A 19,228-nucleotide genomic window follows, 5' to 3' on the forward strand; every position below is an offset into this window, starting at 1 on the left:
ATGTTAGGAATTGTAGTCAGTCTTCCAGATGAAGTCTTACAAATGTCTTGTGTATGATGCCAGCAATTCCTTATCTCTGTAGGAGATGTCAGATGATGCATCTTAGGAATGTATTTGCTTTTTTTTTTTTCAGATGCATTAGGCTGGTGGTTTGCAATAATCCTGTGATCAACCAAAATATCCCATTCTGACATCCTCTCTCAACAGTTATTACTATTGGTTATCAGTGACATTTTACACTACTCCTCTTCATCCCATTTCTGTTTCTCTGGTCTTCAAAACCACTAGATATTTCCTGTATGAAATTCTAAGCCTTCTCTGTCATGGTAATGATCTTCCAGCTTCATATTATTGGAAGAGCTTTACATTTTGTGGTTAGCATCATTATTGACAGCATTAGAAAACAAATCTGTAAGGAATTCCGTTAATTCTTGACTTCCTACCCAATTTCTTTGCAGACATATTTCCAAAGCCGTCCAGAAAACCAACACAAAGCAATTAAATCTTTGCAATGAGTAGTGTAGTCTGCATCTGCAGAAGTAATTTGTATGAGGTAGCACAAAAGGTGCATATTTTGTTGGGCTGCCACAGACCGTGGTGAATGATATGGGTCAACTGGAAAGATTCTTCAGCTGCTTACAAAAGATGCAACTCAAATATAATTACCTTCATAGTTGAAACAAATCCAAATCAAACAAATAACTGCTGGAAATTATACAACCGTTTGCTAAATAAATGCATATCTATCCAACTGTACCAGAGACATGCAAGCAAATTTTAGGCAATCATTTAAATTCTTTCCATCAAAACACTCTGTTTAAATATTCATTATTGCCTTGAAAGTTTTATATTTCATCCTACAACAGTATACCAACATAGATGTTAAAAATATCACAAGGAGAGGACTCCTGTCAGACTTTTAATATCCTCCTACTAACCTTAGGTGGTTTAAAAGGATAGTCCGGTGAAAAGGTAATGTCAAGGAAGAAAACTCCACCTTCATATACTGACCCTGGAGGTCCCAGTATAGTTGACCTCCATTCATAAATGTTGTCTCCTTTGGGTCCAGCACTAAAATAGAAAACAAACAAAAAAATAACATAATAACCACATACAATTAAGAAAATACTGCATCAGTTACACTCTACTACTAGTAGTGCTGGATTTGCAGCAGAGCTGTGGGTTGGAAATTGAGTACTGTAGTTGATTAGTTAGTCCTGCATGACACATCTTACTGGTGTCCTGAGCTCTGTCAGTGAAGCGATATATTCAGCCAGGAAGAAGTATTAAAATCACATTATAAATTATTCAAATAAGCATAGAAATATTCCTGACGGTCTTATCTCAAATATTTTAGTGGGCAGATGTGAAGTATTTACTGTGCAAGGATACAGAGACTTTGCTGAGATGCCTTGTCACCGTCTTGCCTCACAAGCCATCCTATTTTCATCTACCTTCTCATCTACCTACCTCATCAGTAGCAGCGTAATTACACACATTATTTACAGCACATACTGTACTAATGACAGCGTGGTACAAATGACCTTGCAGCTGCACTTTCTAAGTTACTATCCTAAGGACTCCTGTCACTAGTGCAGAAAGCTGCTTTAGATGGCAATTTTTACACTGTCTTAAAAAGTCATAAACAAGAAGCAGGTTCAAATGTTGGATTATGTTATTTCAAAGTTCTCACTTAAAAACACTGTACTGAAACAATATTTAAAATCTATGATAAATGGTTCTATACATGAAACAAGAAAAATCTCTTATCTACACAGTCAATGCTTGGAAAAAGCAAACTAAAAACTAATGAATTTTTTGGGCATCACTACTCCAAAAACTTATATACATACAACATAATGCTCATCCACAGAAAGATGTATTTTACCCAGAGTGGCCTCTTAAGGTATATGAAGATACATATGAAGATATTCTTTTTAGTTCACAGCCTGCTGAGACAAGTCATTGAAACAGGATGTGAATTTTTATTAGGATCAGTTGGGATGGGAACTTCTGAATATCTGATTAATATTTTTCAAAGGAATGCAGCGTTGGTAGATTTTTCAAATAAGTGACGTGGTATTGTCTTAAGGCATTTCTTGTGAAACTATTCTTGTTATATTTGCAATAAAGATTTCCACAGTATGCAAGGGTTAGTGAAATAACCCTGCGCACAGAACAGATGAAAGCTCTTGGCTATGCTCCATGCCTCACAATGTACCCAAGGCATACAATTATTATACGACATCATGTCATGTTCACTACTCAACTATTCATTTTGTTCGCTGAAAGTTAATAAAACCCTCTTTCACCTGAAATTCCTTGGGCTCCCTTCATTAAAACTTCTGACTGCATGATTCCCTTCATACAATGCAGTGTCTTAGTGCGGCATAGTTCATTAGTCATGGTACCTACATCAATTTTCTCTAATAGCTGTTAATGCTTCTTGGCTTTCTAAACTATGTGCTTTCTTAACAAAAATGGGTTACAGAGAATATAACATTATGGAACATTAATTAGCTATCAGCCATAGTAACACAACTAACAATTGTTTTAAAGATAAAATCTGGCTTTTAAAATGTCACAGAAGCAAAGTGTTGACTGTTTGCCATCCATCCATCCATCCACCCACCCACCCATCCATATTTCACAATGTCTGCAATACATCAAGTTGCTAGCTGCCAAACAAATTTAATTTACCCAGTTCTCAGTTTGCATTAACCTTTGAATAATAAAGCACAGCTGAGACTGCTCTAAGAAACAAACCAGAAAATGAATAATTAAAAACACCTCCACTGCCTTTAGAAAGACCAATGCCGAGTCAACAGGGAAGGTTTAATTGTGACTGAACTAGGCATTAAGGGGCTAATTGAACTCTTTATAAACCCAAACGAATGTGGGATACATCAGTGCTATGGTATACAAGGTTCACAGAAAGTAAAGCCTTAAAAAAAAAAAAAAAAAATCAGGCAATTAGTTCAAATAGAAAGAGGTAAGAAGCAGGGGCAGCCTGAATCTTACATGAAGAAAGTCTCTTAATACGCGAAGGAAATCCTTTCTCATTTTCTGCAGAAAAATGTTCTAATACTTGGAGAAGAAATGACTCAGTTGATGCCAGCAGGTTAAAATGGAAGTGATATAAATGTCAATCCCTGAGAAAAGTTGAAAAAAGCAAGTAACAAAAGCAAGCCCTGTCTTTATTAGAGCTTACATAGCCAGCAGAGGATGGCTGGGCTTTTCTTGGGTTTGAGCATGGCTCACTTTTTTGTTCAAAACTTCCTCTGATAGTGGCAGTTTCATAATGTATATTATTTTTATTTGTTTTGCCTATTTATTTAATTGCATTAACATTTGAAATGAGCATTCATTAATTAAAATAGTTGAAAAATGCTCCATCTGCCAGTTGAACTGTTTCAGCACATCCAGCTACAAACCCAGCCTGATCACATTCTGAGGATGCTGATTAACATTAATTGAAGGTTTTCTTTGCAAATGAGAGATGAAGCTTTATTAAGCATTTTTATTAATTTGAAGAATAGCTGGAATTGTATGGAGTGTGGGTAGATTGCTGTTATCAATGTTGCCTGTTGGAGGGCTTGCTGGCAGCAAGGCCATTCAGCTCATGTAAAATACGGATTCATGCGCACAGTCAACAGCTGGTACTGAGGGCAACAGCATGCACAAGCATAACGTTTTTTCCCTTGCACATTAATAATACAACAAGTTTGACAGGTGTATTATCTTTGTTTCCTTTCTCTCCTAATTGTTAAGCCTTTTATTTATCCACATTATTGGCAACAATCACTACGACTCATCAGGCTTCACTAGAGAAAATTCCCATATGTGCAAGACCTCAGCCAGAGCCTGATTCTATAAGGTTTATAATGCAAGAGGATTTAATTGCCCTTCTCTCTACATGGATATGTGCCCAGCACACTGAAGCCCAAATGGTTTACATTCACTGTGATTTATATTCCGACTCTATTAGTGTTACTGGCAACTGAACCACAGATCTCAAAGAAAGTAAACTAAACATCTCAGTGCCTGGAGTCCTGTCATCTTTGGGAGGACAGATTCGAATGTACACCTGCTCAGCAAAGGGCAGACTAACTGCCTTGAACTGAGCTGACCCCAGACAAGGCATGTAAGAGCTGGTGCTGCCAACCTGGTGCAGAATCAATGGAGATGGCACTCCCAGTGCTTCCAGTGTTATTCCTAGCAGCAGAGGCTGAGGGGGTGCAGCTGGGCAGGAAGGCCCTTGAGGCTTCAAGTTAGCAAGGCTCATCAAAAGGCAGCTCCCCTCTGCCATTATTTCCCACAGAACAAAACCTGTTCCACGTGCCTGGAGTTGAGGGTGGCTGGATGGGGAGCCTCTTCTGGCATGGCAGCAGCATGGGTGTGTGATATTCAAGAGAAAGAAGTCAATAAAATCATCTCCTTTGTACTCCACTTTCCTTTGCCTCTGCCTGTATCTGTCCATTCTGTCTCTGCTTCCAATGTATGTACTTGCAAATGAAATGTATGCACTCAATTACAGTTAGTTGCAAAATACTTTAAATGCTGCTATAACTGAATTCATTTTGCTTTAAATACACTTAATGTGCTGAGTGTTTTCCATTTCCTCAGAATGTTTTAGGCAGGCAGTCACTTGAAAGTAGTGCAGCTAAAAACTGCTTGTCCAGTACAATGAATCAAAAATCCCAGGCTTTCCCTGCATTTAGAACATACTAAAATACTCATCCTAAAATGATGTTGAAGGGCTGTTTGTAAGAGACACACAGATGAAAACTTATCTGGAGAAGTTAGAAAAGTACCGTTGACTTTTAGTTTTATCAGAGTTGATTTTCCATTGCCAGAGTATAATTCAAAACAGTGAAAATACAGAAGGTCAAAGAAATAATGGTATCCCACATGTTTATCAAGTAGCCATATGGAATAAGTTAGTCAAAATAATGTTATTATTTTCTAATCTAAGTTAAGTTTCTTGACGAGGGATCACATGCCTCCCCAGTGTCTATAATGAGGTAGCATAACCTCATGCTGTGTTTCTGGTGAAGTGGAAAATGAAGACCAATCCAATGTCTTCCTTTGCACTCTTTGTCTCTAATCTAGTGGGAATCTACTTTTACAGTAAAGAGTACTTTAGCACAAGGGCAAGGAAAGCCTGTAGCACAAGAAAAAGAAGTAACTTCAGTTGGCTTTCTACTTCTGATGTGTGAATGGTGTGTGGAGGGAGGCAATCAGGCCAAATAAAACAGGAAAGCAGGATGGCTGAGAATCCTTCCCATTCCTCAGTACTCAGAAAGAACTGGAAAGGTTCTTCCTGACTGGCTGAGGTTAAGTTCATTTTTATCCTCTTCCTTTAGAATAGGGTGGAACCAGTCTGTTATACTTTGTCCATGCTTACGCTCTTTGATATTCTCTATGGTAATTCATCTTTGTCTAATGTGAACTGCATCAGCACATAGAAACAAACCTCAGAACTGGGGCTCCCCTGCATGAAGTGCAATCCATGGCGTACACAGACCCTCTCAACTATCTTTGGTAACACATAGCAGCAGCAGAAGGCCCTATGTATACTATTTAAGCAATTTCCCTCTGAGGAGAGAAGCTCAGCACACAATCATTTCCCCTTGCAAGACATACAGCACAATTTCTTGCAGTCCTGTTTTGTGAACATCTAAAGTCATACTGGAGTTGATTCTGCCTGTAGCAGCCTCAGCAAATGCTTCTGAGAAGCCACTTGTCCTGAGGGCAAAGTGGATACAAAAGTATTGGGAGATTGGCAAAATAATTTAAGAGTGCAGCTGGTGGGAAAAGAGGATGAATATGACAAAACAGGAGACCACAGATTCAGCTCTCAGTGAAGATATATCTCCTGAGAAAGTCAGATGAAGCCTCATTAAAACAACCCCAGTATGTAACCCTGCTCTCTGTTTTGAATGCTGTGCTAAGCAAAAGCATTTATTTGTACCACAACTCAAGGCTGTCCCTGGGCCAAGTGATTAGCAGCAGGGCTCTGTGGCTGCTGGATAACCTAGGAAGAAGTAAATCAGCAGAAAGCATACTGACGCCATCAATACCTGACCCATAGGCACACCCAGCCCAGGCCTATGCAACAAGATGCAAGAATAGTAGAATTGAGAAGCGCTCAATAGTAGAATTGAGAACATCATGCCCTCATGAGTGGCTGTGGTCCTCAGCCCTCCTTTCCCACTGCTGTCTCTTTGTTAGTGTCAGTAGCACCGGTTGTCTACTCTCTTCCCAGTTTCCTCTTCTCTCCATTTTCCACTCCCACTCAGGTTTTCATCCCCTCCTCTTCCCTCATTACTGACAATTCTTCCCATATTTTCTAGTTTCTCTTTGAGAGTGCTGTCTCTCCCTGCTCGCTGTGTGATAAGAAATCATTGTTCCTTCTTCATGGAAGATGTTTCTTCCTTTCAGATTCATGCAGATCTCCTTCCCCATAAGCACTCCTTTTTCTTTTTTGTCTTGTCCAAAGCCATCAACACGTCCTGCTATTTTTTTGTCTTTCTACAGAAAGAAGGAGGGGATTGGAAATGGTGCAGGGGAATTTTATTTCAGTAAAGCAGTTACTCTTTTTGTTCTACTCTTTCTCCATTGCCTTTCTTCTGAGACACACAAAATGAAGAACAAGCAGAGCGGGTGCTGCAGTAACAGTGGGGTAGGGAAGGGAAAGGAGTCACAGCCGCCTACCTAAATGCTCCAGTGATATCAGTAGGTACTTTTATAAATGTATACAATAAACAGTTGCCACAGCAGCCAAGGGAATACATTTCTACAAAACAAAAACAAAGAGATAAGCAGTGAGCGCTGAGACTGCCTGTGGCAGTGGGCACAGTTGTATGGTTAATAACATCTCTGCTATGAATAAAATTAGTAGGCTAGTCTCCTAGCAGTAAAATCAAAGAACAATTAAAGAAATAAGCCCCTTCAGTATTACAGAGAAGCACTGTACTTTGGCTATAGCATTCATGACCTAAACCCTCATCAAGAGACAAACCTTTCCCAAATTGGTACCTTTAGAATGACTTCTTTTTACTAGATCTCATCTAGAGTGCAAAACCTTGTTTTTCCATAATCTACATAGGTCACTGCAAAAGTAATGCCTCCTATTTATTTCCATGGAAACTGCAACAAAAAGTATGATAACACTATGAAAGAGTAAATTGTCAGCTACAAAGCACTATTTTTCAAATATAGTCACCACCATTAGCCAAGTCTGTGAATGAGTTGATAGAGACACTCCCTTTTGTGATGTGACAGCATGGCCATCCAGAATATGACTTGTTTCCTGCGACTGCTGAAATACACCTCCGACCGCCTCACTGTGCTCTCATCCACTATTTGGCCTCCATAAACAGTCAGCAAGCACTGATGAATGTCAATGGGTGCCGTGTTTTCTGCATGGAGGAATTCAATTACACACCTTTGCTTCATACACGTCATCTATCATGCAGCAACAGAATGTAACAGAATGTTGATGGGAAGGTTCAACCTCTACTTCATACAACCAACATCCACCTTCAACTATGGGCCAACATAAGGAGGTATTATTTTTGGAGCAGTACATGTATAATACTGAAGCTTGGGTCTATACTATATCCACTATTTGGTCAAGCTGCCATACTACTGGAAATTTGAGTATGTTGGTATATCAAAATAATTAGATGAGGTAAGCATCATTTTGGGGTATACATCTTTCATGAGACTTATTTATTCATAATGAAAACTGAACGTGAAGCAACTGGGCCAGTAGTCATTCAGATAGGCTTTAGCAGAAGGAGATTTTAGATAAATCGCTCTTACCACTCAGCTTCCACAACAGTGAGAAAATTCACTGTAATTCATTGAAAACCTGGCTCAGATCCTCTCCCTGTTCTTCCAGTTTTGTGATTAAAACCATTTTTCCATAAGAAACTTAGAAGAAAAAATATTACTTTGAGGCAAGCATTGAGAGAAGGAGGATATTAAGATATTTTTCTAACTCATGCTACAATCCCTTCAAAATGGTTATATCCTGATTTCATCAAACGCTTTTTATTGAAGTCAGTTAACATTTCCATCTACACTTTAGAACCAATGTGTTCGTGGTAAATGTGTCTGGAAGGACACCTAAGACAACAGATCCCAATGAGCTGTCAAAGGTGCAGCAATATATTACTGGGTAATGCTAGATATTATTTCATATACTTACTGAGAGCAATTGAATTCTGTACAATATGGCACTGTCTCACTGTTAGCCTCCTCTAGCTTTAGCAGGATGTTTCTTAGGTGTACATTTATCACCAAAAGTAATTCTCGGTTTAACTCAGGGGCTTCCAGCCACTTTCTTTCTTGCAAGAAACCTGCAGCACACCAGCTCAGTGTGCCTGAAGTCAGTATGAGGCAGTTTTTTTTTGTTTTTTTTTTTCTTGTGATTAAACTTTTCTGCTTGCCTGCCACTGGAGCCATTAAAAATTATTAAGGGAACCTGAAACACAGGTTCCCTCATGCTGGAGCCGTGTTGTGTTTAAAATTCATGAGTTTTGGCCACAGTAAAAATAACAAGTAGATTAAGAACAAAGCAAATGTCACTTTATTATTCACTACTAAGTAATAACACTGAAAAGTATTAAAGGCATCCCAGCACTTTTGCAGACTGGTAGAGTACTGCAGTGTTGTTATCCTCTAAAGTCCTGTCTTCAGAGCATTCCTGAGACAGACACCATCACGGAGAGAACTGCTTCTTAATGCACAAAGCAGTTATTTATATTACAGTATCTACAGCAATTTATTCATTGCAAACACCATTACACAGTGTATGATCACAGCATGCTGAGTATTCACAATGAGATTTTAAAAATGGCAATTTTGTTAAGTATTCTCCACTTTGTTCAGCTGAACAAAATTTTCATAGAACCTTTCACAGAAGGCTTTCCTTGTTCAGCACAGGAAACAATGATTTGCCTCCCAAGACACATCTATGGGTTCAATTCCCGTTTGCCATGTTTTCTCTTTTTCCTTTCAAAGTAAGATCACTAACTGCAGTTCCAGATCCTTTATACCAATAGAAATGAACAGTATAGTTTAAATAAAATATTTATTGGCCTGATTTGCCTCTACAGTAAATTATATCAGGAGTGGCTTGTGGTCATATTTTAGCTAAAGAGGAAAACAAGTAACCAGGAATGAAAACCACTACAAATAAATGAAAAGACATTCCTGGGACCTTTTAACACGACCTCCAATCTTGCAGCTTGCCAGGTGATATTATTTCCTTGTAGATCCCAATTTGCTTTTCCCTGAGGTCTTCTTTTCTTTCCCAGTATGATAATTTATTTTCCAAATTGTAACCAGTTTTTAATTTCACAGCATTTCCCCTTACCCACACCAGCTGTAGTTTTGCATTCTATTTTTACCAAGTTAAACAGCAAACATATCACAGAGCAGCGCGGTGCCACCATCAGGCATTATATTCATAAATTCTAAATCTAATTTAAAGGGATGAAGTGATTGAGTGTGGACAGATAGCACAGAAACCCCATAGCAGCCAGAAGATTTAAGAGGTGCAGTGTGGAAGAAAGCATTCTTTAGAACAGCACTTCAGTTTCTGTGGAAACCTTAGAGGCAGCATAGAGGAGGAGAGGTAGACAGGGCTAAAGCAGCCCATCTCCAACAGACCAGAAAGACTCGTAATTTATACATACAGTATATTCAAGGCTTTGGATATGAAATCCATTTGATTTGTTGATTTGATCATTGATATAAAAATGATCCTGAACTCCCACTCTTCACTGGAAATTATGAAAAATGGAAAAAGCTCACACCACACAATGGTGTTTTTTTTTCTTTGTTTGTTTGTTTGTTTGTTTTGTGATGGATGGATTTGCTGAACTTTTCTTCTAAAGCGTCCTTCGCTTTCTGATGAGGAACTGAAGGATTTCCCTGCAGACCTAATGGTGAGACCTCATGTCAAGAACTGAGTTGGGTTTTCAGCCTCTGGTGTGGAAGACTGCAGGCTAAAGTGAGTGCACTGACATGCAGCAGTGCCTACTAATTCACACCATGGGTCCACAACTCCTCTGCACATAGTGGGGATCAAGAGCAAGTAGAAGTGAGGGAAAAAAATGCACCTCTATCATTCATCCTCAGTTTTGCGTTACATCAGAACTAGTAACTGTATCATGAATATCACTGTATTTTACAACATTTACAAAATGAATGGCAAAGCAGCAGCATATCAGAGTACTTTAATGCCTGCCCACATCTCATAAATCTTAGCCTGATGTTACAATATCAAATGCCAGTGGAATAAAGACAGAGACTTTCACTCTTTTTCCTGTTTCCTGCTTTTAAATTATTGAAGGTGAATTGATTTTGTGAACAACTTTGGTTAAACTTCATCAATGGTTTAACTGTTCAACTTCCAGTATTCCTGCTTTTCTCAAATAGCTTACATTTTAAGTTTGACTGGCAAATGCATTTAGACATTAAAATGGGTTTGTCAGTTTTCCTAAAACATAAGCATGAAAAGAAGATGTTTAATAGCTCTCCATTTATTACAACTATTAAATCTTTTTTTTATTGAAAGACCAAGGACACAAGATAATAGAGGAACTTTTAAATTAAGACTGGATTTAGTAGTGTCCAGAACCATAACATATAATGATATAACTTACAGAAAACTGTGATTAATAAATTCAGCATAATGAGGTCATTAACTTTAGTGTCCAACATGAGAGCAAAAATTATTCCACATTTTGTTTAACATGCAAAGCCAAGGTAAAACTATGCTTTTGGGCAACTTTTCTATTTCAGCTACTTAAAGTCTATTTAAACTTGAGAATTGTTGACTGCTGTTTGCTTAGCATATTGAATTTTTCATGTTATTATTGGCCATTAAATTATAAAATTAAATTAAACAAAATAAATATGATCCTGTATAGTTAACTAGGGAAGCAAAATCTCTTTAAACATCACCAAATGTCGGAGAAATTCAAGGTGGATATGTAAGAGGTTTTTCTCAATCTTATCCAGAGAAGATCTTTACATTCTCTTATTTTAAATAACATTAACAAATTCTGCAGTAGCCAGCCATTTCAGTAACTGAGAATCATAGAATCATAGAATGGCCTGGGTTGAAAAGGACCACAGTAATCATCTAGTTTCAACCCCCCCTGTTATGTGCAGGATCACCAAAACCACCAGACCAGGCTGCCCAGAGCCACATCCAGCCTGGCCTTGAATGCCTCCAGGGATGGGGCATCCCTGGGCAACCTGTTCCAGTGTATCACCCAGGATGAATTCTAACATATATACATGTGTATATTCTGAAGATTATGACTACTACAACCAAAATACCATTATTTTTCATTGTTCCTCAGAAAGATTGCTCAGCATACCCACTATTCATTGTTTCCCCCACTTAGAAATAAATTATCAAGCAGCCTATAAAGAGATTTGATTTGCTCAAGCCTGTCATCTTTAATAATTCAGTCTACGGGCAGTTGTCTGAATAGGAGCCTCAAAATTTTGATTCCTTATGCAACAAGAGTGATTGTGTAGTGTTTTTTTTTTTGTTTGTTTGTTTGTTTGGTGAAATGGTCTGATCCTGAGATTTCCTTTATCTAAGTTCTAGAGTCCTCAGTTTCCGATTATAAAACTCACACAAGATACTGAAAGAAGGAAAGCAACGAGAAATCAATTAAATTAGCTTCCACAGAGAGACTTCAAGCACCTGGTTGTGTGGCCAGCAGTTACTCTTCTGCCTGTCCTGTAAAGAGGAAAAGGCTCAAAGAGAGACTCTCCTCATTTCAGTAAGAGATTCACACATGTTTACACGTGAATTGCTTGCTTACGCGAGGAAACAACTTTATATTATGGCATAGATTAACTAACATGATGTTAAACACATTATAAAACAAGTCATTTCCTTCTGAGTAAACAAGCCTATAAAGCCAACAGGCACAGAAAAAGGAAATTTGATTCTGAAATCCATATACTTCAAAAGCAGATTCCTTTTATTTAGTCAATTTAGTTAAGAGGCTGTCTTATTTCTCCCAATCTCTGGTAAACAGAAGAAAATATGCTTGGAAATTGCCGGCAAACTGACACGTTTTTGCAACATTTGTTATTCATTTGAAATTATTCTCATATTTCAAAATGGAGAGCAGCCACAGGTCCAAGGTGAATAAAACCTTAAAATATCTCAGCTTTCCATTGAGACCGGTTGAGCTCATTGCAGGCCGCACTCTGACTTATCACAAAAAAACAACCCTGCAAAACCCAGTTTGCTCTGCAATTTCTGTGAGGACAGAGGAATTTCTACCACTTGACCAACCAGCCCAAATGAATGGAGATCTAGGAGGCTCTTGAGGAGTGTTGGAGCGAGACCACCAAGGGTTCTTAAGGTGCACTTTCTCTAGGCTGGAAGGCTTAAATATATCACAAAGTGAACAGAAAATAAGACAGATGGGAATTTCTCATTTTTCTATCCATCAGTATAATTTTCACCTAGAATATTTTGGGAGCAAGGCTGAGGTTACGAAAGGGATTACGTTGGACCAACCTTTGCCCTTTTATGTCACTGGAAATCCTCTCAAAGTCAGAGCTGGAGTTACAGTGTAAACTTGTTAAAATGATCAGTAGCTCCAGGAATTCTACTTGTGCCACAGCCTCCACCATAAAAACAGAGGCTTCCTAATGTGTTTTTCAGTAAGTTCATTTAGGACAAATGAGGCTGAGTCAACATTCTTCTCACTACACTGATCTTCACTGCACTCCCAGGATGAGGATTTGTGATTAGAAAAATATAACACAGTGGGTTCATCCCTGATTTTATTCCAAACCATTAGGATGGAAATCAGACCTGGTCCTGGAAAGAGCATAGTTTGCAGGAGCAGGTTCCCAGCTGTAGGACACACCCAGACGAATTTGGGGACCTGTCTGCAAAAGCAGCCTTCACACAGAGCTGGAGTTCATAGGATCAGTCACACATGATCTGCTTTAGAAGTGATACCTTCACTAATGAATAATCAACATTTCTTATTAGTACAGGACAGGCAGCATTCTAGCCTGTAAGTTGTAATCAACTCATCTAACCGAAGAATTAAACTTCACCTGTAAGGGAGCTGTTTTTACTTTTATTTTTGATAATCGCTGTGTAGATTTTGTATATTAAGATATAATAACAACAATAGCTGAAATTGCCATTTTACATAGGTTGCTCCAAAAGTAATGCCTCCCATTTATTTTCATGAGAACTACAACAGACAACTATTTTTATGGAGCAAACTCTCAGCTAGAAAACAGTATTTTTCAACATAGTCACCACTATTAGCCAGGCATTTTCATAAGCCACAAACAATAGCCTTCATTATGTATTCATAAAAATCTGCACTAACAGAGGTGACCTACTGTTCACCACTGCTGAAATGCACCACTCACTGCCTCACTGGGCTCACATCCACTGTTTGGTCTCCACAAACATGAATGTCAATGGGTGCCATGTTTTCTGCATGAAGAAATTTAGTTACGCACCTTAGCTTCATACACACTTCCACATCAGACGCCATTCTGTCAGAGTGCCCTTCTGCCATCTGTCACGTGGCAACAACATGTAATAGAATATTGGTGGGAAGCTTCAACATCTACTGTTATACCACTAACATCTGCCTCTGACATTGTGAACTAACATAATGAAATAGGAGGCATTACTTTCAGAGCAGCCCTCCTCATACTTTCCTTAGGAACAATAATTTGGAATCCTTATTCATACAGATGTTTTTTGCATGATAAAAAATATATTAGTGTTATTTTCTTTCCTATTTTCAGTTTCGGCTCATCTCCCTGCTTCAGCTGCTGGAGATACTGTCTCTCATCACTGTAAATTTGTTCATAATATCACTGGTGGTGTGCATTCGTTGCAGTAAGTGACAAAAGATGGTCTGAGTCAGAACTAGCACCATCAGAAGAACCACACAACAGAAAACCAGTCATTCTGAAATTTTCAACTGGAAAAAGACATGACGCTTAACCTGTGAACAGTAGAGTTACATTACTTATTTTTATCATATTGCTTATTTTCATTGTCCTAAACAAGCTTGTTTAATCATTGTATATTCAAAGCAAACAGCAGATGACTGCAATTACTAAACTCTGCGCTCAGAATAACATGGATACATTTCTATAAATGATTAATTGCTACATACCACAACCACATTATGGGATATACAATGTCCTGTTACACTCAGGCTCCATCCAAATTATTGCTTTCAGAAAGACTTGCTAAGCAAAACTGAAAATACATGTACAAAATGGGGGGACGCTGAAGAGAATGCAGGATGCATAGGAGTGCAATGGGGGGTAATGAAGGAAAGGGATTATTCACTAGCAAAGAGTAGGAATTTACACAGAAGAAGGTGTTTTCTCCTCTTTATGGTATTCACAGGAAGGCAAATATGACTGGAGTAAATGGCTACGAGCTACAGAAATATCCATCTTGTGGTCTCTGGTTCAATGCTAGACTAGATGGCTTCTGTCCAAATCATTTGTGCTTGGAGGCTCTTTGGTGGTCTGTGTCTAATGAGCAGTTTTTTAACAAATCCATTTCTCAGTGGACAAATGTCCCAGGTCATAAGAATATCACTGCTGACTGCAATGCTGCTGGCGGCTCTGCTTGGATGGAGGAAGAAATCCTCTTTGGCTCCATGTGCATTCTCCTTGCAGAGGCACACAGAATGCCATGAGAAAGCATGCCATACAGCTGGATGTCTTTGCTGGTGATTCGTGGGTTAAGTGAAAACACAACTGTACAATTCCCTGTAATGGTCAGTCCACAAACACTGCACTGGGTGTAATCATTCAAATAGAAAGACATCTTGCTTTTTTCTAATGCAGAGGAATGGCATGGCGGAGACATTTAAAGTCTTTCAATATTTAAAGCTTGTTTAAATAACTTGGATGTGATCAAAATCAGTAATGGTTTACCTGCAATGTTAGTGACAATTTAGCAGAAATCTCGCTGTCTGAGACTTAAATACACCACTTTCCATATTAAGAGGAAAAAGTATTCCTCTGTCAGATCATATCGAATTACAACAGTGTGCCCATGTATTCTTGTCATACGTTTCTGCACTTATGCTGGTTTCAATGCTTTCAAAATAATCTTTTTTCAAAATTAATGTACTTGTCAATTGTACATTCTGGAAGGGAGAGCAGATGTTTCTTCACAACTGTATGCACAGCTTTTTGAAGAAAATTTTGTTTATTAATAGTAATCGGTTTCTCATCGCTTCGCAATTTCTTAGATAATGGTGTAAAACACAATTTTCCCTTCATGTTCTCTGCATACTGAAGAGACAGATGCGGCTGCAAGAGACTACTTATACTGAGGGCAAAACTTAGTACTGCTTAATGTGACTTAATGACTAAAAAATGTGTATCATTTAGAGACGGCATGTAGTACTCAGCTAAGATATTATTATGGTCAATGAGTACACTTCCCTGCCAGTCAGTAAAAGGATTTGGAATTAAATCAGTTTTTATTTTATTTGTTCAAGTAGACACATTAAAAGCAGCAGAGCTAACCACATGAGTAACACAAATGGGATTTAGTTCTTGCTCTTAATCTTCTTCGAGACAGAAGCTCACATACAACAATATGTAATTCAGCTTGAAGCATCAAACTGAGAGAAAGAGGGAGAAAAAAGAAGACCACAGAAAGGCTATTTTACAGCTGCATAGACATGCAAACACCTCCAGGAACTTCACTTAATAAGGCCAGTCACTTCCAGCTATCGCACCCCAGCCCATGACAGTCTTTGCATGGAAGCATTTCTTTCTCCCCCAGGCAGCATTATCAAGTTAGTGCAGTTTCCTCAAAACACACCCATGCCATATTTAAAGCCAAATGTACAGCATATGAAGGGCTGGAGCTGTGCTCTGAGAACAGCCACCCACCGACCTCAACACACTCACCCACACTAATAGACGTCCCTATGAAGTGTAGCAAAAATGACAAGAGAATGTCAGGGCAGAGGAATTTCCTAAGGCTGGTGTCAAGTGACACTTGTGTAGCAGAAATAACAAAGACTCTGCACAAAGCTGATCCTGAATTACCTCAAGATAGGCAGTACGCAAGGAAACAGCCAACTCAGCAATGTTCAGCACACGACGCACTGTTTCCCTGATGGGATGCATCAGGCTTAGTGCTTCCCTCCTTTTTCCTAAAAGCACCACAGTTGTTTACGTGTTCCTTGCCGCTGAAGACCGCATCAGGTGTGCTCAGCCACCAGGCTGTGGTGCTTCCAATTTTAAAATCTTCCACTGTAGTGAGTCTTGTAAAAGAAATCTTGTATGTGCAATTGTATATGCAAATTCATGTTGATCTACTTTAAATTATTTTCAGTTTACCACATTAGGAAATGTATCCTAAAACTGTATTCTCAAATCATAAAAAGAAAACTGCCAAAGCTTCAGAATAAGAAAAAAATAAAAATCCCCAAAAGACAAAGAACAATGCAGCTGTGAAAAATCCAATGCACTAAGCAGAGGCAAGAGGATGGTGAGGCACTGGAACAGTTTGCTCAGAGAAGGTGTGGGTGCCCCATCTCTGGAGGTGCTCAAGGCCAGGTTGGATGGGCCCCAGGCAGCCTGAGGTGGTGGGGGGCAGCCCTGTCCATGGCCGGGGACGTAGAACTCTTTAAGGTCCCTTCCAATCTAAGCCATTCTGTGATTCTATAACCCACGAAACCTGCAAAGCCTTTTCAGCTTCTCTCTTCTGTTACACTCCATGTCCTCCTTCCATTGAAGGCTTAAAGCCAGCACAGGATTCCTGCTCTATTAGACGTCCAGGTCTGTCCAGGTCTGTTGATTGTGAAGCTAAGACACAGCAGTATGTCCGTGAAGCAGTTGGATGAACAGTTCCTCTTACACGTGCTCCCAGCCAACTCTCTGGATAGCCAGGTCTCCTAATATCTGAGGTCAGATCAGTCCCAATGCAATAAAGGTGCAAGTAGGTAACCATGCTGTGAAAACCACAGCATACTGCTTTAGCACTTTCTCTCATACTCTCTCCAAGAAAGCCTTGCTCACAGCTAAAGGACAAATCTGATCTTTCAGATCACTTTCAGGGGAAGTGAAAGAAGAGGCACAGGAAGGCATGGGGTATGGGGGTGTCCACACATGTGCTCTCTAACGATGTCAATGCCCAGCAAGCCCTGGCTGGGGCTGCCTGCAGGCATTCTCTAAGCAGTGCGTCCAGCAGTATGAGGGCAGTCAGTACTGAAAGTGAGTTTTCTCTATTTAAAGAATATTTCTATTTTCATTTAGATTTTTATGCTTCTATTCAACTAATCAACAGTAGTGATTATTGGTGACTTTGGGACTCTTTGTCAAAGTTTTAAAAAAATCACAACACTTCTGAATTTTCTCTGCAGAGGTAAAAAGTTACACTGAGTAGCATGGGAAACGAGAAGAATAAATTAAAAGAAAAAGAAGTCTGGCTTCTTTCATTTACTATAGTGTGTGTTATTTAATTTGCCAATTTAACTACTCCAGTGCTCTGGCTTCCTGCAGAACCACTGAAGAAAATGCCCCAAAAGAAACAATGCATATAAATCCCACAGCCTTTCATAAACCCACCCTGCTCATCAGCCACTTCTTTCTAAAAAGTCCTGAGCAAATAAATACCCTTTTTGATGAAAATCAGAAAGCTGAGCAAAACTGGCAAGTGAACTAAAATTTATCTTTCTCAAAAATATGGTTGCGTGAATAGGGGTTGTTCACAAATGAGGTGACCAGCTAACTCCTTGGATCTGACTGCAAATATTTCATTTAAATACAGAATCATAATATTTACAGACAGAAATTACACATATCATGTCTTTCTAAATCTGTCTGCCACTGTCCAGAGGTTTTTGTGGTAAACAAACCAGAATAAACAGCAGGAAGTACAGTGGTTTAAATATATATATATATATTTTTTGAGAATGAATTAGTATTAGCAACATCAACAGCTGGAGAATTTATCTAAATGCAGATTTAGTGCATGTTAGATGACACTGTCACAAATAAAATTTCAATGTATGGTTACCAATTTAGGCAACAACACTAATTAAAATTTTTGTATTGGCATATCTCTATATCTCTTGTCCAAGGAAGCTGTGACTTTTTTTCATTCCTTTTCATGTTTCTCTGTAACAGCCACAAGTATTTTTCATTTGTGGGCTATAAAACGTTACAGTTATTCTTTACATATGGCACTGGCATACTTGTTATAGCTATCCAGTGTACATTTCAATACCAAAATACATTTCTCAGTTTAATATACTACTAATGAATCAAATAAAATTCAAGTGGTTTGGGGCTTCAGCTGACACTTTAATTTATTACCCCTGAAATCACATCAGGAGGAGAAGTGGCCTTGTAACTCTTACTGCGTCCTGAGGAGGCTGTAGTGCAACTCATTAATTTATCATTCTGGAATGTAAAACAACTTCCAGATTTTATAAAAGATATTTACAGAGCTGATAATATTGTTTTTCAGGGGAGTTTCTGTTACATGACACAGATATCTAAGAATAAACATCCAAAAAAAAACCAAACCAAAACAAAACAAAACAACAAAAAAAACAACAACCCTACAAAAAACAAAACCAGAAGCAAACAGAAATCCCAAATTGCTTTTTTTTTTAAATCATTTCAAGCAAAAGACTTTGCTTCTTTAAAACATTTCTTGCCAGACTGCCTCATCAAAGAATAAACCACAACCAGAATGGAGAGCTGTGTTCCACGCTAAACAGATTTTCAAACACTCTGACATCTTCATTCATTCTGCAGCATTACTTATAGAGACATGCTGAAGAAAAAGGAGCCAGGTTCAGAGCAACACCCAGCTCTTTCCTGTGGGCTTCCCAGCACTGCCAAGGAGAAGACCTGGCCTCCAGGGGTTAGAGAATGACGTTATGAAGCTGTCTCTCTCAGCCTCACGTACATGGCCTGCAGGCAATGCTCTACAGCAGGTAAACCTTAATAGCATGTTGCTGCAAATACTTGCTCCTGGGTGACGTCAATGAAAATATTCACAGTACTATAAAGAGGAGTCATTAATTATTGTCAGATCTTACAGAACATTAGGACCTAGCACTGAAAATACATACCGATGTGAACGACAATGTTTTGTGCCCATAAAGCTACTTAAGGACACAAGTTTTTCACAACCAGG

The 19,228-nt window shown here is 38.7% G+C and overlaps 1 protein-coding gene across 2 annotated transcripts in view; it reads right to left on the minus strand.

Annotated features, from left to right (window-relative positions):
• Positions 1–19,228, minus strand: part of LOC116227103 (ubiquitin-conjugating enzyme E2 E2) — a 208,310-nt gene that overhangs the window by 38,112 nt on the left and 150,970 nt on the right. For both annotated transcript variants that reach the window (XM_090142578.1, XM_031590219.2), the window contains exon 4: positions 939–1,071. In XM_090142578.1, coding sequence (XP_089998704.1) covers positions 939–1,071 — 133 coding nt within the window. The remainder of the gene's footprint in view (positions 1–938; positions 1,072–19,228) is intronic.

This window comes from Phasianus colchicus, chromosome 6 (assembly GCF_987193195.1).
Source record: "Phasianus colchicus chromosome 6, bPhaCol1.hap1.1, whole genome shotgun sequence".
In the NCBI taxonomy this organism is placed as follows: domain Eukaryota; kingdom Metazoa; phylum Chordata; class Aves; order Galliformes; family Phasianidae; genus Phasianus; species Phasianus colchicus.